This window comes from Trichosurus vulpecula, chromosome 5 (assembly GCF_011100635.1).
Source record: "Trichosurus vulpecula isolate mTriVul1 chromosome 5, mTriVul1.pri, whole genome shotgun sequence".
Taxonomy (NCBI): domain Eukaryota; kingdom Metazoa; phylum Chordata; class Mammalia; order Diprotodontia; family Phalangeridae; genus Trichosurus; species Trichosurus vulpecula.
The window spans coordinates 139,315,210-139,342,633 of NC_050577.1; the positions used below are offsets into that span (position 1 = coordinate 139,315,210).

General features: G+C 36.4%; 1 protein-coding gene across 2 annotated transcripts in view; it reads left to right on the top strand.

Moving 5' to 3' along the window:
• TMEM168 (transmembrane protein 168) overlaps positions 1-27,424 on the top strand; it is a 56,659-nt gene that overhangs the window by 22,207 nt on the left and 7,028 nt on the right. For both annotated transcript variants that reach the window (XM_036760462.1, XM_036760463.1), the window contains exons 3-4: positions 19,900-20,042; positions 24,868-25,142. In XM_036760462.1, coding sequence (XP_036616357.1) covers positions 19,900-20,042; positions 24,868-25,142 — 418 coding nt within the window. The remainder of the gene's footprint in view (positions 1-19,899; positions 20,043-24,867; positions 25,143-27,424) is intronic.

Genomic DNA, 27,424 nt, shown 5'->3' on the forward strand with positions numbered 1-27,424 from the left:
TCGTCCATGATTGTAAAGCCAGGAGACTAATACCTTAAAATGATCTTATTCAGTAACCCCAAATGATTTTTCTGAATTTAGCTATTTTACATATTATTATATGATTAAAGTTCTAGGCCAATGAGGTATCTAGGTGGAGGAAGCTAGGAGGAAGCATGGATATGGTAATGGACCTAAAGTCAGGAAGACTTGGGTTCAAATCCAGCCTCAGACACTTAACTACGTGAGCCCTGAGTAAATCACTTAACTTCTGTCTCAGTTTCCTTATCTATAAAAATGAAGATAATAATAGTATAGTGCCTCCCTTCCAAGATTGTAAGGTTAAAATGAGATAATAGTTGTAAAGAGTTTTGCAAAATTTGAACTTCAAATTTCCGTAAAAATGCTAGCTTATTATTGTTATTATTAATTTTGTTATTATTTTACATTCATTAAATGCCTGCTCTGAGCAGTGCCTACACTGTGCTGAGGACGGGGAAAAAGAGATCATCATTAGAGAACTTAGTGTCTTAGAGGAGGCGCTATCAGTCATCTAGCATTTATTATGTGTCTGGCACTGTGATAAGTGACAGAGATAGCCAAGAAAGGCAAAAAATGTGGTCCCTGCCCCCAAGATGCTAACATTCTTATGGGGAGAAAATGCTTCAATATTCGTCCATAAGAGATATTTGTAGTGTAAATGAAAAGTAATTTCCAGGGGAAGAGAGTAGGATCCGGACAGGAGTACTAGAAGTGGACCAGTAAAAACAAAAGAAATCTATGATGAGTGCTTAGAAGAAATCTCCTTACTCTGAGGCTGTATTGTTCATTACAGATGAAACTTGGCTAGGTCTTCCCAAAATACTGTATTTGGTTTTCTGGTGCCATATCCTTTTAATAATTTTTAATATTGTATTGAATTACACAGATTAGCTAGGCACAGGAAAAGGAATTTTAGTAGATGAATCAAAAAATATAGTGCTTTTATTAATAAAGTTAACCTGATCTCAGAATCTTTGTACTATATGGATGTATGTATACATTTTTGTGTTTGTATATCTTTGTCTTCTCTAATACTTAGCACAGCATATATATAGTAGGCATTTCATAAGTTTCTGATGAAGCAAATAAATTTACCATGTTGCCAAAAATTATACATCCACATGATTTTATCTTCTTAAAATTGTAATATACAAGAGCCAGAAGGTAGTTTTCCCACTATTCCCCATATTTGTTATGCCTCAGTAATATTATGTTCCAGATTAGGTTTCTGCCTTTTTCAGAATCTAGAAAACTATGGAAACATTAAGAGTGACAGCTCTTCAGACTGGAGAAGACTTGCTTTTAAGTCAGTTAGAAATTGAAATGCTTAATTTTTCAAAATATTATAAAGCATTATGTTCCAGAAAGGTTCAGGCATATTAATGCTTTGGAAGCATTAAGATTGTTCAACATTTTAAAATCACTTTCAGATACATAGAATTCTTTATATTTATTTAGTCCTTTGCTCAGGAGATCATCATTATTACCAGTCATTCAGAAGTCTATTTTGTTTCTAGCTGAACACAACGTATTTCCTATCCATAAGTACTTTTTATCTTTAAAAATCAAAACAAAACCCTCATCAGAGCTATTTATTTAGTATACAAAAGTTGTAGTGAAATATTTCATTCATTGTAGGTATTAACTATGTTTTTTACCCTTTTTTTTGTTAAGCTGAACAGACATCCCCCACCCCCAATGACCATTTATATTTTTAAATATGGGAAAGGGAATAAGCATTTATATAGCACCCACTATATGCCAGCTACTGTGCTTAGCAGTTTTTACAAATATTCTCTCATTTGATCTTCACAAGAACCCTGCAAGGTAGGTACTATTATTATCCTAATTTTACAGTTGAGGAAACTGAGGCAAACAGAGCTTAAGTGATTCGCTGAGGGTTACACAGCTAATTAGTGTCTGAGGCTGGATTTAAGTTTAAGATTTCCTGAGTCCAGGCTCAGGATTGTGTCACTAACTGACTCTAACAAGAAAAAAAAAATAGAACACAAAGATGATTATATGTAAAACTATGAATCTTTATTATGTGTAACTTGGTTTTTTTAAACAGTAATATAGATAATAAATTCAACATGTTACTTTCAAAAACTGTCCTATTTGTCTTTCCTTCTGGGTTTCTGTGCATTTTTAAAAAATGCTTCAGTCATCTGCTTTTCTTTTTCCTTTTTCTTGGCTGCACTATAGCTAATTCCCCTCTCCATCTACCTTTTCCACCTATGGAAAAATGAAAAACACAATTCTTCTCACAAATAAGGTAGTCACACAGGACAGATCTATACGTTTGCCATATCCCAAAAGAGTTAGTGCAGCTTTAAGCTTTTAAACCTCTGGGACATCCAGTATTTGCCTCATTCTGTATTTTGATTCAGTTGCCTCTATGTCTAGAGATCTTTGAATTGATCAAAGTTCTTCCTAGGAACTGAGAAGATATAACACATAATGATCACATATTCCTTTAATAATAAGCATTTACAACTTTTTTTTTAAGCTCAGTTGGTTGGAGCAAGGTAGTAGGTGGACCTTGTTTGGGCCAGCTGCAAGCTTTAACTTGTCTCTATAATAGGCTGTCTTCAAGTTGTGTGTACATGTCTCTATCATTCTGACTAGATTTTTAAACTCCTTGAAGGTAGGACTATGTCTTCCTTACTACCTGGTGCTAGTACCTAAAGCCTCATGTTCTAAATAAAGTACTTATTCCTAACCAGTGTACTTCTAACATAGCTATTAAGACTAGAGTTAGACTAGTAAACTTAGTATACTAAGTTTATACTGGTAATGAATTATGTATAGGCATGCATATTAGTACATAGTGATTGATACATTTCAAAATTAGAAAGCATTAATTAAGTGACTTCTGTGTTTGTGGCTGGGCAGCTAGGTGGCTCAGTAGATTGAGTGTCAGGCCTAGACTCAGGAAGATTCATCTTCCTGAGTTCAGATCTGGCCTCAGACACTTACAAGTTGTGTGACCCTGGGTAAGTCACTTTCCCCTGTTTGCCTCACTTTCCTCATCTGTAAAATGAGCTGGAGAAGGAAATGTCAAACTACTGTAGTATCTTTGCCAAGAAAATCCCAAATCAGGTCACAGAGTCGGACACGACTGAAACGATGGAACAGCAACAGCAGCGTGGGGCACTATTAGTTGTGCTAATGAGTATTGAACCATCTCCGTACGTTGGTAGATAAATGAGCCTCTCTGAATTTAGCCAGAATCATTGCGATGTGATGGACAACATGGTCTGTTGCCATAGCCATAATAATAATAGCTGGAATTTATATATAGTGCTTTAAGGTTTGCAAAGTTTTATGCATCATTTGGTCCCCACAACTACCTTGTGAAGCAGATGCTATTGTTATCCTCATTTTATAGATGAGGAAACTGAGCCCGACAGAGGTTAAGTGACTTGCCCTGGGTCACACAGTAAATAAGCGTCGGAAGGGTAGGACTTTAACTCAGTTCTTCTGACTCCAGGTTCAGTACTCTTTTCACTATATAGTAGGCACTAAATAAGGAAGAGAAGAGAAAAATAGCACATCAGTAGTGTCAAAAGGTAAGAATGTTACTGGATAAATCAGTTTTTTACTTTTAAACTGTATGTAGCCTTAGTAGTTGTATGTTTAGTGGAATGTTTTTGGCTCATTTGAAAAACAGCAAAGTTTGGAGATAAGTCTTTTTTTTTAAATAAGCATGATCATATACTTTAGATGCTAATTAAATTTTAGATAATAGGTCTCCTTTATCACTTTATAGAACTGGAATCCTGAAGGAAGAGAGGTGTAAGAACGATTAATAGTAATAGTAGCTAACGTTTATATAGTACCCATGTGCCTGGCAGTGTGCTGAGTGCTTCACGCGTACCATTTCATTTGATCTTCACAACAACTTGGGAGATAGGTGCTTATTATTAAACCTGTTTTATAGATGAGGAAACTGAGGCAGACAAAGGTTAAGTGATTTGCCCAAGGTCACACAGTAAATATCTGGCGCTGGATTTTAACTCAAGTCTTTCAGACTCCAGACCTGGCCTTCTAACCATGAGGCCACTGAGCTGCTTTAAAGGTAGGAATAGTGAGAAATGGAATTTGATTATAAATAACTGGCTGGAGAAGGTGAGATTTAAAGAAAACTTTAAATGAGAATGTGTTAGATATTGAGAATAGTCTAAAAGAAAGAATGACAGTGGATATCAGATAAGTCTACTAAAAAGTATCATGTGAATGTAAACTTGGATAAAAAGGAGCTAGTAAGAAACTTGAGAGAATCCATATAACAGTGGACTATGTGGCATTTTATGTCTATCTGGCCATTTTAGAGAAAGCTAAATTTGTAAAAAGTTTTATATTAGTTTTTCTTCATACTACTCTTAAGACATAGTTGATAAACAGTCTCATTTTTTAACTAGAAAAGCACACTAAATGTTGACCTACTTTGGTCCTAGAGTACAGTTTGAACCCAGAGCTCCCTCTTCTAGAACTGAACTTAGTCCCCTTTTTTCCAAATGTCTTTGCCTGTGAATAGTTATTGTTGTCTGTTTAGTTTAGTAATGTTTTCAAAATGTATTCCGTAGTATCTTTCCAAATAATTTACATTAAAAAGCTGAAGCTTTCCTATTAACTTCTGTTGTTTCCCTTAGAATCTCATTTTAAATTTAAAATGTTCCATTACAGCTGTTGTTTCCTGCAGTTTAGTCAGTATTCATTGACTATACTGCTTTTCCCTTTACTTTAAGGTTTCTTTTTAAAGCTGTCAATTAGAAAACCTTATATTATAGAATTTTTATATTGGTTTTATTGTAGAAGTGCAGGCATTTCTGAGGTATTGAGAGCTGATGCACAGAAAAGTAGAAAGGAAAACATTTTGGCCAAAGATGAAAGAAAACATTCAGTGTCCTGTTGCTATTTCTTATGTCTAGACAATAGGGACATAAGAAATGAGATGTCTAGACAACAGATTCCAGAAATGTCTTAGTACTTAATAGTTCTTATTTTGTCAAGTATACTCACTGACCTTCTCTGGGGGTTTAATATTAGTTTTTTAGTAGCAACCCTATTATTTCTAGTGTTTGTCTCAGTTACCCAGAGAAAGCAAAAAAGAAGAAGAAACAGTCTCTAGAAGCCCTAAGTAGAGTTTACTCTTTTCCTTTTATTTTTTTAAAAAATTCAGTTTTATTTTATTTTCAGTTCTAATTCTCTCCCACTCCTTTTTCTTCCCCCACCTGTTGAAAAGGCAAGAAATACAAAACCCATCACAAATATGAAGACATGTGAAACAAGTTTTTGCATTAGCCATGTTCCAGGGGAAAAAAAGAAAGGAAAAAATCTATGCTTCAATATTCCCAACCCAATCTTTCATTTCTCTATCTGAAAGTAGATAGCATTTTTATCATGAGTTCTTTGGAATTGTGGTAGGTCACTGTATTGGTCAGAGTTACTAATGTCTTTCATAGTAGATTGTCTTTGTAAAGTTTCTGTTATTGTATAAATTGTTCCCCTGGTTCTGCTCAATTCACACTGCATCAGTTCATATAAGTCTTCCCAGGTTTTTCTGAAATAGTTTCTTACAGCATAATAATATTTCATCACACTCATACCATAGTTTGTTCAATCATTCCCCAGTTGATGGACAACCCTTTAGTTTCCAGTTCTTTGCCACCACAAAAATTGCTGCTGTGAATATTTATCTACATATCTACATATTCCTTTTTCTTTTTTCTCTTTGGGGTATACACCTTAGTAGGGCTATTGCTTGGTCAAAGGGTATGCACAATTTAATAGCTTTTGGAGCATTGTTCCGAGTCACTTTTCAGAATGGTTGGACTAACTCATAAGTCCACCACTAGTGCAATAATATACCTGTTTTCCCATATCCCCTCCATTGTTTGTCATTTTCCTTTTCTGTTATCTTAGCCAATCAGATGGGTGTAAGTTACTACCCCAGAGTTGTTTTAATTTGCATTTCTCTAACTGTTAGTACTCAGTCCCTATATATTTGAGAAATATGACTATTATCAGAGAAACTTGCTGCAAAGATTTCTCCACCTACCCACCCAATTTCCTGGTTTTCTTCTAACTTTGGCTACATTGGCTTTGCTTGTGCCAAAGCTTTTCAACTTCATTATCACAATTATCCATTTTACCTTACATGAACCTCTCTATCTCTTGTTTACTCATGAACTCTATCCAGAAATCTGGCAGGTAATTTCTTTCATGCTCCACTGTTTTGCTTATTATGATACCACTCTTTATATCATTTACCCATTATGAGGTAATCTTGGTATATTGTGTGAGATATTGGTTTACGCCCAGTTTCTGCCAGACTACTTTCCAATTTTTGTCAAATAGTGAGTTCTTAGCCTAATAGCTGAGTTCTTGGGATTTATCAAACACTAGGCTACTGTGTTCATTTGCTTTTGTATATTGTGTACCTAATTCTTAACATTGATCTACCATTTAGCCTCATGCAGTACCAAATTGTTTGGGGCAGCTAGGTAGTGCAATGGATAGAGCACCAGGCCTGGAGTCAGAAGACTTATCTTCATGAGTTCAAATATGGCTTCAGATACTTATTAGATGTGTGACCGTGGGCAAGTCACTTAACCCTGATTGCCTCACTTTCCTCATCTGTAAAATGAGCTGGAGAAGGGAATGGCAAACCACTTCTACGTCTTTGCCAAGAAAGCCCCAAATAAGCTCATGAAGACAACTGAAGAACAATAACCAGATTGTTTTGATGATTATAATTTTGTAGTATAGTTTAAAATGTTAGTACTGCTAGTCCTCTTTTGTTTTTCATTTATTCCCTTGAAATCCTTTTTTTTTTTTTGTTATTTTTTTCCTAGCTCCATAAAGTAGTTCTTTGGTAATTTGATCGGCAGGGCATTGAATAAATAAACTTATTTAGGTAGTATTGTCATTTTTATTATATTGTCTTGACCAACTCATCAGCAATCAATATTTCTCCAGTTATTTAGATCTGCCTTTGTTCGTGTGAAAAGTATTGGTTAATTGTGTTCATATAGTTCTTGTGTATCTTAGCAGTTACCCCCTTTTTCTAACACAACAGGATCTGCCAACTTGCACATGACAAAGTAAGAAAGAAGTTTGGATACTTGCAGTAGTTTTCTGTGACATGAAAGCTCCCTGGGTTTTGGCTATAACGTTCCTGAGACTTGTCTTTTTGGGGTTCCTTTTAAGAGATGACAGGTAGATTCCTTATGTCTTGACTTTGTCTTCTGGTTCTGGATCTAATAGATATGGGCAGTTTATGTTTTTAATATTTTGAAATGTAGTGTCAGGCTTTTTTCATAGTTTTCAAAGGATCCAGTGATTCTTAAATTATCTCTCCTTGACCTAATTTCCAGATCAGTTGTTTTTTATATCAGATCTTACATTTTCTTCTGTTTTTTTTATATTGTATTTTATTTCTTCAAGGTACTCATGCAGTTCTTGTGCAGAACCCATTTTTTTTTCCTGTTGGTCTCACATGATTCAGAGTTAAACTTGCAATAATAATAACTTGCAATAAATATATTAGTCAGTAATTTCTTTGATTTATTCATCTCTACAGCTTTAGTTACTGAATTAGATCTTTGTGCCAGGGCTAGACTCTGCCCCCTGCTGAAGTCTTGAGTGGTCTTTTTGGCACTGCTCGATCTCAAACTCAGCGTTCTGGGTTCTTTTACTGACCTTTACTTCCTAGGATTATTCCCTTGGATCTTTAAAGTTCACTTGGCTGGATAGTCAGGACCCTCTCTGGCAGCTGAAGATAGAGTTTTATTGACCTCAGAGTCCCTGGGCTGATCTATCCTGGCTTGATCTCTGAGACAAGATATTGGTTGGAATCATGCTGCCACTTCTTGGGGCTCTCCACCCTGAGCCTTTCTGAAGGGAGCCTTCACTCTTACTGTTCTCAGGCACAAAGCTTCACAAGCTACACACATATGTCTCATCTCTGGTTGTGTTGGTGTTCACTTTGCTTGAGGAGGTCTCTTTTCTATTGCCCATTGGTATCTGGCTATTTTTTTTTTTCAGTTGAAGATGTCACTCACTCTAGTTTCTCTTTGGATTTCTTGATCTACAATTGGTGTGGTTTAAACTTCAGGATTTTGGTGGAAAAGCTGTAATGAAACAACCTGTTTCCCTTTAAGGTGACCATTCTAACATTAGTCAGAAAGGAATGATGGGGTATGGGATCTGAACCCCCTCCCCTTGAACTTTCCCTTGAATTTCAGAAACCCAGCCCCTGAACCCAGATCCCTGGCATTCACCTGAGGCATCAGACTCATCTCCTTTCAATTGTACTTTTCATTGTGGCCCCCAACCCAGCCCAACCCTCCATTCTCTGTTACCTGCAGGCTGCTTCCTTAATCCCATCTAAACTTTCCACAATCTTTTTCCCTATGAAATATCAGTCTTGTCCCTATCAAATGCACAGACTCACTAGGAGTCTGCCCTGCTTGTATTAGCATCACAAATAAACTTCTACTTTGGAAGGCTTGAGAGGTTGAATTCTTTTGAGGCAGACCCGTGCCCTCTACCCTTGCATTTCAGGGTTCCCAGAACCTCTAGACCTCAACAGGAATACATTTGTTTTTCAAAGTTCCTGTTTTCCCCTCTGATGCCACGCAGACAAGAGATCTATGATGTGTGTCATATGGTATAACCTGATTCACTACAATATCTAGCAAAATTATTGTGAGGGAAGCTCTTTGTAAACTTTAAAGTACAACATAAATGTGGGTCATTATTGTTATTACCCCAGCCTCCTTAAAAAAAACCCCAAAACCAGAACCTTTATTCAGCAACAATAGTAAGCCTTTCTTTTTCTTTTTCTTTTTTTTTTTTTTGTTGCAGGGGGGAAGGCAGGGCAATTGGGGTTAAGTGACTTGCCCAAGGTCACACAGCTAGTAAGTTTGTCAAGTGTCTGAGGCCGGATTTGAACTCAGGTCCTCCCGACTCCAGGGCCAGTGCTCTACTCACTGCGCCACCTAGCTACCCGTAGGCTCTTTTTTTAAAAACAATTTTTAAATTAAGAAAACTCTGTAAAATGTACAGACTTCCTTAAAATGGCCTTTATTCAAGAAAAAGGAAGGCCCTAGGCCTTATCTTTTTTTATATATTTCACATTTAATATGGTAGTTCACATTTAATGTGTTGCCTTACTTGTCTGTATCTTCTTCTGAACTTTATTGTGCTTCTTAATGTGCATTTTTAATGATTCATTAACACTTTTATTTCCTTTTTCACTATCACTATTCTCAGTTGCCCTAACTCTGCCCTTCCCCCACCCCAGCTCTTCTTATAACAAATAAGTATAGTTATGCAAAACAAATCCACCCATTGGCCATATCTGAAACTGTCTCATGCATCTCTAGTTCATCACCTCTTGGATGAAGAGGTGGTAAGTGTGATTCATCACCAGTTTTCCATAATCATAACGAGACATAGTGTTGATTGTGGTACTTAAGTAGCTTCTTAACTTTATTTAACTCTTCCTTTAAAATGTTGTTATATAAATTGTTTTCTTGGTTCTATCACTTAACTCGGCATCAGTTCATATAAGCCCTCTCAGTTTTCTCTGAATTTGTCCCTTTCGTCATTTCTTATGGTTCAGTAGCTGTCCATTACATTAATGTATGTAATTTGTTCACCATTCCTTAATGGGCATCCACTTTATTCCCAGCTCTTTACTATAAATATTTTAAAATATGTAGGTCTTCTCCTTGTTTTTTTGCTCTCTTTGGGATATAAAATAGGTAGTAGTATCGCTAGGTCAAAGGGTATACACAGAGTCAATAAGTATTTATTAAGCACTTAATATGTATCAGGCATTATGCTAAGCTGTAGGGATAGAAAGGAAGGCATGAGGCCTTGCCCTCAAAGAGCTCACTCTAAAAGGGGGAGGGAACACATAAAAAGAAGCTGAAAACTTGAACTTAGAGGGAATATGATAAGTTTTCTTATATTTGAAGGACTGTCATGTGGGGAAAAAAAGGAGACTTGTTCTGGTTGTGCCCAGTCAGCAAAACTGGGAATAATTTGAAGGAGTTAAGGTGTTAAAGAGAGAACTTATTAGCAATTAGAGCTAGTTGGAAATGAAATGCATTGTGTTTATAAGTGATACCCTGTCACTTGATGTTTTCTTTTAAAAGAAAAGTCCTGTATTTATTATTTTTATTTTTATATCCCATTCATTTCCAAACAAATCCTTCCCTACCACCCCCCAGAAAGTTATCCCTTATAAGAAAAATTTTAAAAAATAGATGAAATAAAGTAGTTCAGCAAAACTAATGAACATATAAACCATGTTGGGAATATGCCCACTTTTGCATCCCTGAAGTCCTTCACGTCTGCAGTAAAGAGTTCAGAGATTGGTCTTCTCAGCTCTTCCCTGGGAACAACTTCCTTTTGTGTTGTCTTTCTGTTTACGTTGTCCATTGTCACAGTCATTGTAGATATTGTTTTCTGGTTCTGCTTACTTTACTCTGTTATCAGTGTTCCCATGCTTTTCTGAATTCTTCATATTATCCTTTTTTTAATTGGTGCAGCAATATTTAGTTATAATCATGAACCAGTTTGATAGTCTTCAGTCACTGGGCAGCTACTTTTTTTTAAAGGTCTGTTACTATAGCAAGTGCTGCTATAAATATTTTGGTATATATGTCTTGTATACATTTTGAGCTTGTTATGATATGTGTTTTAAGCTGTTTCCAGTTTTCCCAGCAGTTCTTGTTGAATAGGGAGTAATTTGTGCTTTGAGGTTTATCAGACAGTTCATGTATTTCTAATTCTTGCTTATTAGTCTGTTCACTGGTCTACTTGTCTATTTTTTTTTAACTAGTACCAAATAGTTTTGATGATCACTCCTGTGTAATATAATTTGAGGTGTCTAAATACTGTATTTCCTTTCATATTTTCCCACCTTATTTCCTTTGAGATTCTATTCTAGATCTTTTGTTCCTCCAAATGAATTTTCTTATTATTTTAGCTAACTCTTATAAAGTACCCCCTTTGTAGCTTGGTTGGCACAAGACTAAAATTTGTAAATAAATTTAGAAAGTGTTGTTGCTGGAGGTTTTTTAGACTGAGCCTGGATAGCTATTTGTCAGGGATATGATAAAGGGAATTCATCAAGCACAAAGGAGACTGAACTAAATAGTCTCTTTAAGGCCTTTTTCAGCTCTAAGATTCTTGAATTCAATTTATTTTCAAAGCCTTTTAATGATTCATTTTGTAGACCCTAAATTAGCAATTCCAGTTAATATTAGTTTGACTTATAAGAAACTTGCTAACCATTTTTGCACATTGTACAGGGATTTATGCTACAAATTAAATATAGTAGCAATAGGAAGAAATTTTAAAGTATTAACATATACTGCCCATATTTGGACAGAGGTCATTACTTAACAGATGTAAGATACCTCATTAGCTACTCTTTATTCATTATGTGCCACTCCCTGAAACTCAGACATGTTCTAAAGATTTATAGTGGACTGACAAAAATGGAAGGCTAATTCTAGAGGAAAAACATCCAGAGATAATTCTTCTCATCTTTATCATCCAGGCTCTCTGTCTTGTCTGTGACAATAGAGTAGTTACTTAAAATAGAATGGGCATATTAAGGTCCCAGATGAATTCTAGGCTGAGGCTGTGGCTCAGTGCTTTACATACCAGTAATATTCAGGCTTTCTGAAAATGAATAAGCAGATGAAATAACCTTAATCCATGTTGGCTCCTCCTAGATGTGTTTGCCATCTGTTCAACTAAGGATGTGACCATCAGGTCTTTGAATATTAGGTAGTGCCAAGTTATCCTCTATTTGGCTTGTTTTATTTTAATAGAATGCATGGTAACATTTCTGGCTTACTAACTCAGAAATAATCTAAAGTAATCATTTACAGTTTTTGGCCTCTTTTTCATTGTTTTATAAAAATATGCTTCAAATGTGGCAAGTGAGTTTTCAGAACTGATGAATTTATATTTCATCCTTTCATAAGGAATCTCCTGGTAGGCAGAATTTTTTTTTATTTTTCTAGAGCACTGTTATCCTCTCACTTTGTAAAATAAATCTGATATATGATACATATTTTTTTTTCCAAAAAAGGAATCATACCATAGCGCTATCTTAATGTTTTGTTGTACTTTTGCAAAGTCACCTTTGACCTTCAAAACTTTTAAAGATATTGGAAACTTTGCATTAAGTTTCAATTTTAAGGCTGTTAAAATCAGATTTTTCATTAGTCATAAAAGTAGCATATACAGGTGTCTAAAATTGTGAACAATAAACCCCTGAAAATCTTATATTTTATTCATTATTGCTGTGGGATATATTCTTGTATTCACTAGTACTAGGTGTTATTATTAGGCACTTTCATCAGTTCACAACTTAAATTGGAATTTTAAATTAGTCATCTCATTTGAGTGACCTACAAAATTTTTTTTTAATTTTTTTTAATTTAAATTTATTTATTTGACATATTTAGTTTTCAGCATTGATTTTCACAATAGTTTGAATTACAAATTTTCTCCCCATTTCTACCCTCCCCCCCCACTCCAAGATGGCGTATATTCTGGTTGCCCTGTTCCCCAGTCAGCCCTCCCCTCTATCACCCCCTTCCCCTCTCATCTCCTTTTCCCTTCCTTTCTTGTAGGGCAAGATAAATTTCTACGCCCCATTGCCTGCATATCTTATTTTTTAATTGCATGCAAAAACTTTTTTTTGTTTGTTTTTGAACATCTGATTTTAAAACTTTGAGTTCCAAATTCTCTCCCCTCTTCCCTTCCCACCCACCCTCCCTAAGAAGTTGAGCAATTCAACCTACGCCACATGTGTATCATTATGTATAACCCTTCCATAATACTCATGTTGTGAAAGACTAACTACATTTTGCTCCTTCCCAACCCATCCCGCTTTATTGAATTTTCTCCCTTGACCCTGTCCCCTTTCCAAAGTGTTTGTTTTTGATTACCTTCACCCCCATCTGCCCTCCCCTCCATCATCCCCCCCCTTTTATTTTTTTTTTCTTCCTCCCTCTTCTTTCCTGTGGGGTAAGATACACAACTGAGTATGTATGGTACTCCCTCCTCAGGCCAAATCTGATGAGCGCAAGGTTCACTCATTCCCCCCTCACCTGCCCTCTCCCCTCCTCCCACAGAACTGCTTCCTCTTGCCACCTTTATGTGAGATAATCCACCCCATTCTATCTCTCCCTATCTCCCTCTCTCAGTATGTTGCTCTCTCATCCCTTAATTTCATTTTATTTCTTTTAGATATCTTCCCTTCATCTTCAACTCACCCTGTGTCACACATATATATATACATAGATATATACATACATACACATTCACTTATATATATGTACATAAACATATATATATATATATATATATGCATATTCCCTTCAGCTACCCTAATACTGAGGTCTCATGAATCATCCATGTCCTCTTTCCATGTAGGAATGTAAACAAAACAGTTCAACTTTAGTAAGTCCCTTGCAATTTCTGTTTCTTGATTACCTTTTCATGCTTCTCTTGATTCTTATGTTTGAAAGTCAAATTTTCTATTCAGTTCTGGTCTTTTCACTGAGAAAGCTTGAAAGTCCTCTATTTTATTGAAAATCCATATTTTGCCTTGGAGCATGATACTCAGTTTTGCTGGGTAGGTGATTCGAGGTTTTAATCCTAGCTCCATTGACCTCCGGAATATCGCATTCCAAGCCCTTCGATCTCTTAATGTGGAAGCTGCCAGGTCCTGGGTTATTCTGATTGGGTTTCCACAATACTCAAATTGTTTCTTTCTGGCTGCTTGCAGTGTTTTCTCCTTGATCTGGGAGCTCTGGAATTTGGCGACAATATTCCTAGGAGATTTCTTTTTTGGATCTATTTGAGGAGGTGATCGATGGATTCTTTCAATTTCTATTTTGCCCCGTGGCTCTAGAATATCAGGGCAGTTCTCCTTCATAATTTCTTGAAAGATTATATCTAGGCTCTTTTTTTGATCATGGCTTTCAGGTAGTCCAATTATTTTTAAATTATCTCTCCTGGATCTATTTTCCAGGTCAGTGGTTTTTCCGAGGAGATATTTCACATTGTCTTCCATTTTTTCATTCCTTTGGTTCTGTTTTATAATATCCTGGTTTCTCATAAAGTCACTAGCTTCCACTTGCTCCAATCTAATTTTTAAAGTAGTATTTTCTTCAGTGGTCTTTTGGACCTCCTTTTGCATTTGGCTAATTCTGCCTTTCAAGGCATTCTTCTCCTCATTGGCTTTTGGAGCTCTTTTGCCATTTGAGTTAGTCTGTTTTTTAAGGTGTTGTTTTCTTCAGTGTATTTTTCAGTATTTTTTTGGGTCTCCTTTAGCAAGTCATTGACTTGTTTTTCATGGTTTTCTCGCATCCTTCTCATTTCTCTTCCCAATTTTTCCTCTACTTCTCTAACTTGCTTTTCCAAATCCTTTTTGAGCTCTTCCATGGCCTGGGACCAGTTCATGTTTTTCTTGGAGGTTTCTGTTGTAGGCTCTTTGACTTTATTAATTTCTTCTGTCTGTATGTTTTGGTCTTCTTTGTCAGCAAAGAAAGAATGCAGAGTCTGAGACTGAATCTCGGTGCGTTTTCGCTGCCTGGCCATAATCCCAGCCAGCTAACTTGACCTTTGAGTTTTTCAGTGGGGTATGACTGCTTGTAGACTACAGAGTTCTATGTTCCACGTTTGGGGGGGAGGTGCCAGCTCTGCCACACCAGCACTGCTCCTTCCCCAAGGACCCCCAACCCGAACTGGGCTCAGATCTTCGGCAGGCTGTGCACCCCTGCTCTGATGATCGCCACTTAATTCCTCCCACCAGGTGGGCCTGGAGCCGGAAGCAGCAGCAGCCGTAGCTGCCCCACCTCCGCTGCCCCCAGGGCTGGAAGCCGAACCGCGAACTCCTTCCACTCCCGCAGCTTTTCCCACTAACCTTCTCAGCAGTCTTTGGTGTTTGTGGGTTGAGAAGTCTCGTAACTGCCGCAGCTCACTGAATCAGGGCGCTAGGGCCCCCTCCGCCCGGCTTTTGGTCTGGATGTTCCACGCCGCTCAGGCTGGGCTCTGCTCCACTCCGTTCCCAGCTCCGTGCGGGATAGACCTCACCCAGAGACCATCCAGTTTGTCCTGGGCTGGAGCCCTGCTTCCCTCTGCTATTCTGTGGGTTCTGCCGTTCTAGAATTGGTTCAGAGCCATTTTTTATAGGTTTTTGGAGGGGCTCGGCAGGGAGCTCAGGCTGGTCCCTGCTTTCCAGCCGCCATCTTGGCTCCGCCCGAGTGACCTACAAAATTGATTAACAGTTTGAACTTTTCTGTAGTTCACAGGTATATTATGAATGACTTCATATTTTTGAACTGCAAAATCTATAATTTACCCCTAATTTTGTTTTGTATACATATATGTATACATGTTTTATATCCATACATATATATATGTAAATAAAATATATTTTGTTCATTTAAGCAATTGTATTACACAATAGTAACTGTGTTGTTATTCCATAGGTATTTGTTAGGATTGAGAAAGTAAAACCAATGTCACATGTATATACTTTCAAAGATTTTTTAATCTGTTTTTAAAACAAAATTTTACAGGTTAGGGAGTCTGGGGGTGGGGGTAGTAAGTCTTTTCTATGAAATAGGGACATCAATAGTCGTAATATTTTCTGTTGAAAACAAGCAGTAGGACAGGAAAGTTATAGTCTTAATGAAAGAGAAATCAAACAATATAGGAAAATGAGGGATTTTTTGATGGTAATATGTAGGGAAAAGAAGTGACTTTAGAGAAGATTTAATCTACCTTTATGTGAGAAACTGGGCCTAGATTTATTAACTGATTTCACCAAGATCACAAAAGTTCCTAAATAGAAAGCAGAACGAGATTTGAACTGGGGTTCTCTTTAAATATATATAGTGCTCATTCTTTCAACTTTGCCATCAGTTCAGAGATGAGGGACAGTGCACATTCCAATGAGTAAGAAATTTAAGTCGTATAGGGACCTTTACACCTCCCTCATTTTAACTAGAGGACAGAGAGTTAACATGCCTTGCCCAAGATCACGTGGTAAGAAGTATCAGCACAGGGACTTGAATCCTGATCCTCTGACTTCATTCAGTGGGCTCCTTGCATTTGCCTTGTAATCTCAGCTCCAAAGACAGCATTCATGAATGCACAATACAGGAATATAGGAGAGGACTGGATGAGATCAACCAACTGTTATCTACCCAATTTGGCTGCAGCATAGAGCCAACACATCCAGGGAAATAAGATGAAATAATCTGTAAAGACTGGTTGAAGCCAGACCACAGAGGAGTCTCAAATGCCAGTGCAGGAGGTTGTGTTTTGTTCTGTATGAAATGGGGAATTCAGCCTAAGGTTTTTAAGCAGGGGAAGTAACAGAAGACAGTTTCTCAAAGAACAGTTGCAAAAATGTCCTAAGCAATGACAGCATCATTGGAAAATAGTCTATTGGCTCAGCTTTTTTGTTTTAATAAATTTTTTGAGAACATATCAAAGCTCATTCTATTTAATAACATTGTTTTATAGTCCTTATATTTTATGATATGTAAAACCTTACAGAAAGAAGATAGGGAACATTTTAGCATTTGCTCTGCTGACTGAAAATGCAAATAACATGAAAGCACCTCCAGAGAACATGTGAAGATCTACATATGACTGCAATATAACATGTACCCGTAACTAAAGTTCTTAATAGGAGCAGTGAGGTGGTGTAGCAGATAGAGCACCAGTCTTGGAGTCAGGAGAACCTGAGTTCAAATGCACCCTCAGACACTTGACACTTACTAGGCCTGGGCAAGTCACTGAACCCCAATTCCGCCCCCCCCCAAAAAAGTTCTTAACATTAAGATGGCTAGTATTCAAAGAATCTATAGAAAAGCAGCATAAGTTGTGATACAGGTAGAATCCATTCATATTTATTGTAGCTGGGTTTTTAAAATTTTTTTATTGATATCTTTTTACAGCACATTCATTTCTGAACTTAGCTGTCCTCCATTACACCCAATGAGCCATTATTTGTAACAAAAAATAAGAAGGGGAAAAAAGGCAGTTCACCAAGCTAACCAATACATCCATCTGATCTTATATTATATGCATATATCATACCCCTGTTCTAACTTCAAAGAAAGGAGGAAAATGGCATTTTACCTGGAGCCACTCTTATGTTTACATAGCCTTCAGTTTCTTTTGTTGTTGTTGTTTTTATGTTAGTATAGTGATATATATTGTTTTCTTGATCCTGCTTATTTTACTCTGCTTCAGTTCCTGTAAATCTTCCCATGCATCTTTGAATTCTTCATATTTGTCGTGGTTTTTTTAGAGGTGCAACAATAGGATATAACATCAGTGTACCACACTTTGTTTAGCCGTTCCCCAATAAATGTGTGTGTGTGTGTGTGTGTGTGTGTGTGTGTGTGTGTGTGTGTGTGTAGCTCTTCTCAAAAGAGCAATAAGGAACGAAAATAGCAGTTACGTAAATTGTGTAGTAAGCCTATATAGTGGAAGTGATGCTGGCCTTTGGCAATTTATTTTAGAAAAAAAAATTTTTTTAAAACAGTAATAGTTGAGAGTTTTAATTTACGTGACTATATAATACTCTACAGGTCACTGTTATTAATGTATGCTCAGTATGTCCTTTATATTATGAGCAGCTTACCCTATCATCAAGACTTTTCATCATTTCTGTTCTTTTCAACAAACATTTATTAAGACTGGGGGATACAAAGATAAAAACAAAAACGGCTCCTGCCCTTAAGGAGTTTACATTTTGCTGGGGATGCTGCATCTACACAAAAGCCAATATTACTGCATAGCAAGTAATACAAAATAATTTAAAGAAAATAAGAGCATTCACAAGACGTAGAGGGAAAGGGAATAAGTAAGGGAATGACTTGTGGGATGTAGTTCCTAAGCTGTGATTTGAAGGAATATAGAAATTCTAAGAGGGGTAAGTGAGGAGTATATTACCCATGCGGGTAACAGTCTGTGCAAAGGCATGGCACTAAGCTATGGAATGTTGTGGAGAGAACAGCTAGTAATCCAATTTGAATGGGAGGGAGAGTGTATAATATGGAGACTAGAAAGTTAAGTGGGACCCATAATACTGAGAGCCTTAAAGCTCAAGCTGAGAAGTTTGCATTTTATCCTAGAGGCAACAGGGAGCCCCTTAAGATTTCTGCATGAGTGGTGACATGATCAGTAGTTTAGGGAAATCAAGTTGGCAAATAGAGGGAACAGATTAGAAAGGGGAGGGGCTATTGCAGTGGTCCATATCCCAGGGGATCAAGACCTGAATTAGAGTGGTGGTGGAGCCAGGAGGAGGAGACTTCAATATGAGAGGTGTTACAGAGTCTCAGACTCTGGGGAAACCCTGGGGCCCCAACCTTGCTCTGACCAGCACTTTCCCACTGCCCTCAAGAAAACCCACACATGCCCCAGTAGTTTCCCACTGTCCTTATTTCTGGAACACCTGGTAAAGCTAGCTGTGTATCCAGTCTATGTGCCCTCCTGCTATTTTCCATGACTATGCCTTATAAGAACCCCTATTCCCCACCCCACCCCGCCCCGTCTTCCCTGGGCATCCTTGTCTGAATAAAGTAGTGTGTTGTCCCAAATTGCAGTTTTTTTGACCCTGAGTAAATGCCTCACTTTATTTACTGATTACCTAGTTGGTCTGAGTTTTTCCCAAGTTGACAAGAAGTAGAATAGACAAAGACTTAACACTTGATTGCATGTAGGGGATGGGGATGTGAGAGAAGAAGAGACAAGGATAATTCTAAGGCAAGTCTCAGCAGTGGGGAAAAGAAATAAAGGAAAAATATCAAAAAGAAGTTAATGTCAAAATGAATTCAAGTATCCTTCTTCAGAGATTATTCAAACTCTATAATTAAAAAGGAAATACTTGCATTATCCCCTTGAACTAATAAAAAAAAATCAGTAACTTTTGAAAAAATACTGCAACTCTGAAATTCTTTCCCTAGTTTCCCATATCTAAGATTAATCTGATATTTGTGATTAGTATTCAGTGATTTTCTAAAATTACAATTATGTTTCCTCTCTTTAGCTGTACATGTCTATTATAATGTGTGACAACTCTATTTGAAAATACATTGAGGTATATATATTTTGTATGCTACAGCAGCTAAAATGTCATGATTTTCCTTTAGTGATAGGAATTTAGAAATTTCTCATAAAAATTCTTAATTTTCCGTAAGAGGAATACCTTTTTAGAGAGGCTAAGTATAAGTGCTTCCATCCAGACTATGATTATCAAGGTACGTGTTGACAGTTAATTAATTAATAAACAGCGACAGTGGAAAGATCACTAGATTTGAAATCAAGGAACCTAAGTTGTCTCATCAATAACATTAATAGTGGACATTTACTGTCAGGAGCTTCATAGATTATTGGATAAGTGGTGTAGAGTTGGAAAAGACTTTAGAGACTATCCACTCCACCCTTCTTATTTTACAGATGAAATAATGGCTGTTTCTGGGCAGGTTGGGTCAAGATCTGCCAGTCATACAACAAGATCATTTTTCTTCACACTGTATTTAGCAGCATAGGATTTTATATCCTTCTGAAGACATTATAAAGTTTCTGGTCCAATTCTCTTATTTTACAAACGAGAAAACCGAGGCCCAGTGAGTTAAAGTGACTTATTCTAGGTCATACAGCTAGTAGAGCTAGAATTTAAATGAAGGGTCTAGGTTGAAAAGTTTTGAGAGGGTTTTGGGTTTTTTGTTAGCAGGTATGGGATAGGCTATTATTGAAATGTGAAAACAAACATATCTGATAAATGGCATTTTTGTTTATTTCCTCTAGCCAACAAATGGAATCTTCTTGAGCATGTTTCTTATCGTTTTACCATTGGAATCTATGGCTCATGGGCTCTTCCATGAACTGGGTAATTGTTTAGGAGGAACATGTGTTGGATATGCTGTTGTGATTCCCACCAACTTCTGCAGGTACAGTTATCCAGGACAGTCATTAGAATGTGTATGACCATTTATTAAGTTTAAATCAGTTTCGATTAACATTTTTAAAAACTATGAGCATAACACTTAAAATATAAGCATTGCATTTTTACTCTCATCATAAAAAATTACAAAAAATCTTGCTCTAAGTAAGCATGGCATATTCAAAACATTTTAAATTATTTATTTCAGGAGTTCTTAACCTTTTATTTTGTCGTGGACCCCTTTGCCGTTTGGTGAAGCATATGGACTTTTCAAAATTATGTTTTTAAGTGTATAAAGTAAATACAATTATGTTGAAATACAGCTATCAAAAATGTGTTTAACATTCCTGGACCCCAGGTTAAGAACCTGTGATTTATTTAAATATTTTGGCCCCAATTTAATAATTTCTTTGAGAGTTCATTACAAAGGAATTTCTTATTTAAATGGCTCTACTATTAATTAGTTATCCATGATATTTATAGTTTAATCCTTAATAAAAGGATTTGTTCTGTAAAACCAGGACTCAGTCAGAAGGCTAAATCCAAGGACCTAGAAGGCCACAGGTTCCGCCCCCACCCCCACCTTGGTTTATTCTAAAGCTGTTATGGTGTAGGTTTGCTGTGTCTGTTTGTTTTAACCCCAAAGAATTGAGTTTAATGTATTCTTTTTAAGTGATGCCTTGATTTTGCTTACATATTGCAGGTGTCTTTATTGAGAGGAAAATAATTTTTTTGTCACAGAGAAGTTCTAACTGCAGAGCTTGTCTTATTTTTTCACTTAAAGGAGAAGAGACACTTTTAAAACTAAATTATTTTAATCCTTTACAAGGACTTGGCTTTCAAAAAGTCTTATTGCCCCTTTTTTAAAGAAAAGTTTTTTAAGTTGTAGAGGTTTGTATTTGAGGTAAAAGTTTCAAAAGGTATACCCTACAACAAGTGGTGGAATTTTTTTTAACCATTCAGAAAGGAAATTATAGCACTAGATAAATAAAATTTGTATAGGAATGTTAGTTTGCACATTACAGAATTTTCTGTTATAGTTACCATTCATATTGATACTGCTCTAGCAATGGAGTGTTTTAGATATTTTAGCTAAGCAATTTTATATTTCTTTTTCTTTTAAGGAAATGGGAAGATTCATATATTACCTTAGAACTATGTTTTTGAGACACGTTGGGATGTAAAGGATAGTCACATAGCTTTTATTTTGCTTCAGACTTTAATAACTTGAGGTATAATAACAGATATTTTATAGTACTTAAAAATTTTTTTAAAGCACTTTACATACTTTATCTCATTGGAGCCTCACAGCAGTGTTTTGAGTTAGGAATGATAGAAACAGTCTATAATCTTTCAATAACAAGTGGTGGATTCTCCCCCTCCCTCCCCAAAAAAAAAAAACCAACAACCCAATTCATGCTTCGGTTCTAATAGCCATGGGACGTAGTTTATAGCCATTTTCATTTCATGGGATCCGAGGGTTGCAGTCATAGAGCTGGAAGGAATTTCTGAGGTCCTGTAGTCCAACCACCTCATTTTACAAATGAGAAAACTGAGGTTCCTTGATTTCAAATCTAATGATTTTTCCACTGCCACTATTTATTAAATGCATTGTTCAGAGAGTTCACAGTTTAATAGGAAAATGTGATAGTTACAAAAATAATGAATAAAACTTTTTAAGTGCAAACTACTATGTGCAAAGAACTCTGCTAAGTGCTGGTAATACAAATAAAAAAGTAAGATGGGCCCTGTTGTCAAGGAACTCATGTTCTGATGGAAAAAGCAGCACATATGGAAGGTCTCAGCCGCAAGTCAGATGGAAAAGTTCCACAGGCCTTACGGTGTAGTGGCGAAGTAGATATAAATGTCTCTTCTTCAACATTTCCACTGATAAAATCATATCACTATCTGATGGTGAGTCCTTTAACAGTGCCAAGGATTTTGGTGGCAAGAATTTTCTGTGTTTTTGGCAGCTGTGGCTGTAGCAACTGCAGGAGCAATTGGTAGGCTTCATTTCCACAAGAATTGCTTCCCAGGATGTTTGGAGAGCACTGGACTGGAAGCATTGTTATTTCCAAGGTTCTTAGGTTCATTGTCCTGGGCTGTTATAATAGAAGATGATAAGGTAATATATAAGAGAGGCAGAGAGTGTTATTTGAGGTCCGTGGGATAGACGTCATTACTGATTGGAGTAAGCCTTCATGGACCAGAAGGCATTTGAGCTAGGCAAAAAAGATTGAATGGGATTTCAATTGGTAGAGGTCAGGTAGGAGTAGGAGGACATTCTAAGCAGTGTGAGCAAAGATGAAAAAGTAGGAAAATGTGATGATACCTGTATAGAAAATGGCAAATTGCCTAGTTTGACTAGAGTGTACAATACATGGTGGAGAGTAAAATGAATTGGTTCTAGAAGGGGAAAATGGCATTTAATTGTAGAAGACAAGTTTGAAATCACTGAGCAGTTTTAAGTAGAAGAGTGACAAGATCAGATTTATGCATAATCTAGTGGTGATATGAAGGGTGCATTTGGTAAAAGAGGGAGTAAAGGTGGGAAGAGCATTCTGGAGGCTATAATAGTCTAGACAAGAGGTAATAAAGAACTGTATATTGTGATGATAACATAGGACAGATTCAAGATAAAAATCACAGAATAACAAATTTAGAGGGACCTCATTGCTGTTCAGTTTTGTCTGTCCCTTCAGGACCCTGCCTACCAACTGTCCCTGGGGCTTTTTTAGCAAAGATACTGCAATGTTTTGCCATTTCCTTCTCCAGTTTTAGGGAGGGTTAAGTGACTTGCCCACAGTCATACAATTAGTAAATATCTGAGATCAGATTTGAACTCAACTAGTGTTATATCTAATGCCAGGATATAACTCCGAGCCACTATTATATCTAATGAGCCACGTAATGCCCAGAGGAACCTCAGAAATCCATCTAATCCAAGCCCTTCATTTTACAGGTGAGGAGACCCAGAAAGGCCCAGAAAGTTGAAGCTACTTAACCAGTCTGCACAGATAGCAAGTGAGACAGCTAGGATTTGAATCCAGGTTCTCAGACTTCAAATACATTGTTTTTTCCCACTATACTATTCATATACCATAATTTGTTCAGCCAGTTGGACACCTATTTAGTTTCCAGTTCTTTGTTATTATCAAAAAAGCGGCTTAGCATAATGCCTGACTTATAGTGGTACTTAGTAAATGCTAGTTGCCAAACTATAAATATTTTTGAACATGTAGAACCTTTTCCTTTTTATTTTATCTCTTTGGGGTGTTGACCTAGTAGGGATTTGTTAAATTTTTCATCATGGTTTCAAACTGATTTACAGACTAAAATTATCAATTCACAGTTCCACCAGCAGTACATCACTGTGCCTATTTTCCCATGGCCCCTCCAGCATTTGTCATTTTTCTTTTTTTTTGGTGGTTTTGCCAGTTGATAAGTATGAGGTCTAGATTCAAGTAAATTCATCATTATTTTTTTGAGATTTTGAGATAGAGCCTAGTCTTTTTGATTTAGTTATGAAGACTAGCCTTCTAAATTGAGTTTTAGAGTACTTGATTAAATAAATCACAGTTTTGTTCTTCCTTTAGGGATGACTCCCTTTAGGAGCTTCAGGCACACTCATTTTACCAATCATTCATTCACCTATTATCTGTTTGGATAGAATTCCTGTTTTGGGTTCATTTATTGCTCACTAAGTTAGGCTTTTCTTTCATAGTGACATTTTCTTGAACTTGTTTCTAGATTTGGAAATACAGCCTCTTCAGTGACTTTGAAATCAAAGTTCTTTTCAAAAAAAGTCAGTATCTTTTGTATCATTTCCATTTCCAAACATATCCTTCCCTTTAATCCAAGTTTAAAGTTAATAATCTTTTATGAGGACCTATTTTAAATATGAAAATTAAGTAGATAATTGAAGTGTTCATTAATTTTTATTTAGAGATTTTAACTCAAGAAATGTATATCCTTTTTCTTTATTGACCCCACTCAGTTTTAAAATAGATTTTATCTCAAAATATGTATCAAAAAATCTTTTTCTAAGAAATATTATTAACGAATATTTTTGGCCAGCAATTATAAATGAGGTGCTAATGAGAGCAATGTTTCTCCTAGAGAGTCGGTTGTTCTAGAGACCTTTCAGAACTTATATTTTGATTTCCCCAGTTTAAGCAGTGGCTGCCATTATTTCATCTTCGTATTCTTGGTGTCTTTCACATTGGCATTTTAAAAATATTGAATTAAACTGGTTAATATAAAAGAGCTTGGTTATTATTTGGAATTCTCTTATCTACCTTGATACTTAGATAGTTTTAGGAGTGGCAAGGAGGAGATATTTTTAGAGTTAACACATTTGTGTGCAACTGGCTTAAATCAGAACTGGAAACCTTGAGGCCACATGTGGCCTTCTAGGTCCTAGGGTGCAGACTTTTGACTCGAGTCCAAGTTTTACAAAACAAATGCTTTTATTAAGGGGATTTGTTCTGTGAAGTTTGGGTTCATTCAGAGGGCCACAGTTGAGGACTTAGAGGGCCACAGGTGGCCTCTAGGCTGCAGGCTCCCCATCCCTAGCTTAGATCAAAGATTCTTAATGTGGGGCCCATGAACTTAGGCTTAATTTTTTTTTTGATAACTACATTTCGATATAATTGGTTTTCTGGGTATTGTATTTTATGCATTTAAAAATACTGTTCTTAGAAGGACTCGTAGGCCTTACCAGACTGCCAAAGGGTTCCATGATACAAAAATGGTTAAGAACTTCTGGCCTAGATGATTTTTAGCATCCTTCCAACTTAATTTATCCTTCTGTTTTTTTTTTTTTCCTATAGTCCTGATGGTCAGCCAACACTTCTTCCACCAGATCATGTTCAGGAACTGAACTTGAGGTCTACTGGCATGCTCAATGCCATTCAGCGATTTTTTGCCTATCACATGATTGAAACATATGGCTGTGATTATTCCACGAGTGGATTTTCTTTAGATACTCTACATTCCAAGCTCAAAGCTTTCCTTGAACTTCGGACTACAGATGGACCCAGACATGACACTTATGTTTTGTATTACAGTGGTCACACTCATGGTACTGGAGAATGGGCTCTGTCAGGTAATAAACTTTTTAAAGATTGGAAATGTTTCTATCAATCCAGACCTGTAGGTTCCTCTTACTTACTCTCCAAACACCAAGTGTACCTACACTTGGTCGTGTGAAATCCCAGAGTTCTGGATCCATTTACTATGGATAACTTTAATTGCTATTAGAGAAAAGTCTTCTGAATTAAAAAGAGAATTATATAGTAGTTAGAGGGAAAAGAATTTTAGACTCAGTAAGTTAATTTTCTTTTAATACCTAGATTTTCAGCATAATGCTACAGATTATTTTTAAAAGCTAACTTCTATAAATAAAGTATTTCAAAGTCTTTGTCTATGAAGAATAAGAACAGAGGTTTCTAGTTCATTTTGTCGTTTTATCCTTTATTTCAAAGAAGTCAGTGAAAAAAGTGTTCAGTCTTAATTCAGGCAGGGTGGCATAGTTGAAAGAATATTGACTTGCACAAATAAGGAATCTTGGATTCTAGTCCTGACACTATCACTAAATCTAAATAAATGAGCTAATCTTTTGGGGGGGCCTCACTTCAGCTATAATATGAGGGGTTGGACTTAACCTGTAATATCCCTCCTAGCTATAAAATGATACAATTTTCTAATGGTCTTAGACACCTGAAAATATAAAATAAGAAACATTTGTGTATGTATAGAATCTCAAGAATTTAAAATTGGAGGCCACCTTAATGATCATCTGGGTGAACCCCCTCGCATGAATTATGAGAGTTTAAAATGTTTTCTTTGTCTAAATTATTGTCTGAGGGAGATTAATGTTAAAAATATTTTCTTACTTAATATCCATTTCAACCCAGGTATTTTAAGCCATTGATATTGATCTGGCTGCACCTATTTAATATAGCTTTTCTTATAGAGGAGGTAGTATTCTGTTTGTAAATGGTCAACTTTCTCCATTCCAATAAAATAACTGTATAATAAATACATATATAATATATTATGCAATATTCATCTTTAATAGTAGATGTTATGAAATGCTTGTAGGTTAAGTTTATAGTGAGATTCAAGAGAGGAAAAACGAAAGTATTTTAGAGCAGCTAAATTAAATTATTGTTGTAAGAAGTGGTTATTAGAGAAGTGATAAAGAATAGAACTTTGAGTGAAAAGAAGATTGTAGGTATGACATCATAGGTTTGCTGCAAATCCATATAAAATATTGGTTACATAAAAGTGATCTTAAAATACACTATATTATTGAGAGTCTGCGAAGATGAAATCAAATGCTTTTTAGAGGCAATTGTTTTAGTTGCTACACTGTGGTCCTGAATGTATAAATTTATAATATTCTGTACTTTGGGGACCTTAACTCTTAGTAGGAGAGTTCTATCCCACAGACCACAACTCCTCTGTAACATAGTAGGTGGTCTTTTGAGAGTGGCTGGGACTGAAAAAATTCATCACCCTGTGACCAACCTCACAATATTTTTGAATTTATTTTGTGAGGCTAGTCTTCAGACAACAGATGTGAACAGACCTTTACTCAAAACTCTTCCAGTTTGGTTGGAACTGTCAAAACTTATGCTCCACTGGCATTGCTTTTTAGGACTCAGGGTCACCTCCCATGATTTAGTGAGATCTAAAAGTAGCACTTGAATGAAATTAACAACTCAGTACACACACAACTAGAACATGAGGAAAGCCTTTTTCTTGGGATAGATTTTTTAGAATTGTTGAGTCCTAAGTATTTTTATGGAAAGGAGGAAGGTTTAAAAATATAAGAAACAGGTCACAGAATTTTGGAATTGGAAGGAGTCTCAGTAGCCACCTAGTCCAACCCACCAGAAAAAAAAATTCTCACTATAACATACCCAATAAGGGGACATCCTGCCACAGCTTGCAGAGCTTCAGTGAGGGGGAAAACCAGCTTTCACCCAAGGCAGCCCATTCGTTTTGGTATAGCTTTTGTTACTAGGGAACTTTTCCTGGAATCAGCTAAAAACTAAAAATACCTTCTTCCTTAGTTCTGCCGCCAAGGCCTTTTCCACATGAAATACTTGAAGACATCAAGCATGTCTTTCCTGAGTCTTCTCTTCTCCAGGCTAAATGTCCCTGTTTTCTTCAGCCAGTCTCCATGTAGCATATCCATCGCCTTCCTAGCTGCTTTCCTCCATACATTCTTCAGTTTGTTAATGTTCTTACTAACATATGGTACCCAGGACTGAACACAATATTGAAGATCACCTTTCATCTACTCTCTCTGTATCTTATATGTAAATAGTTGTTTACATGTTGTCTTCCATATTAGAATTTCAGCTCCTTGAGGGCAGA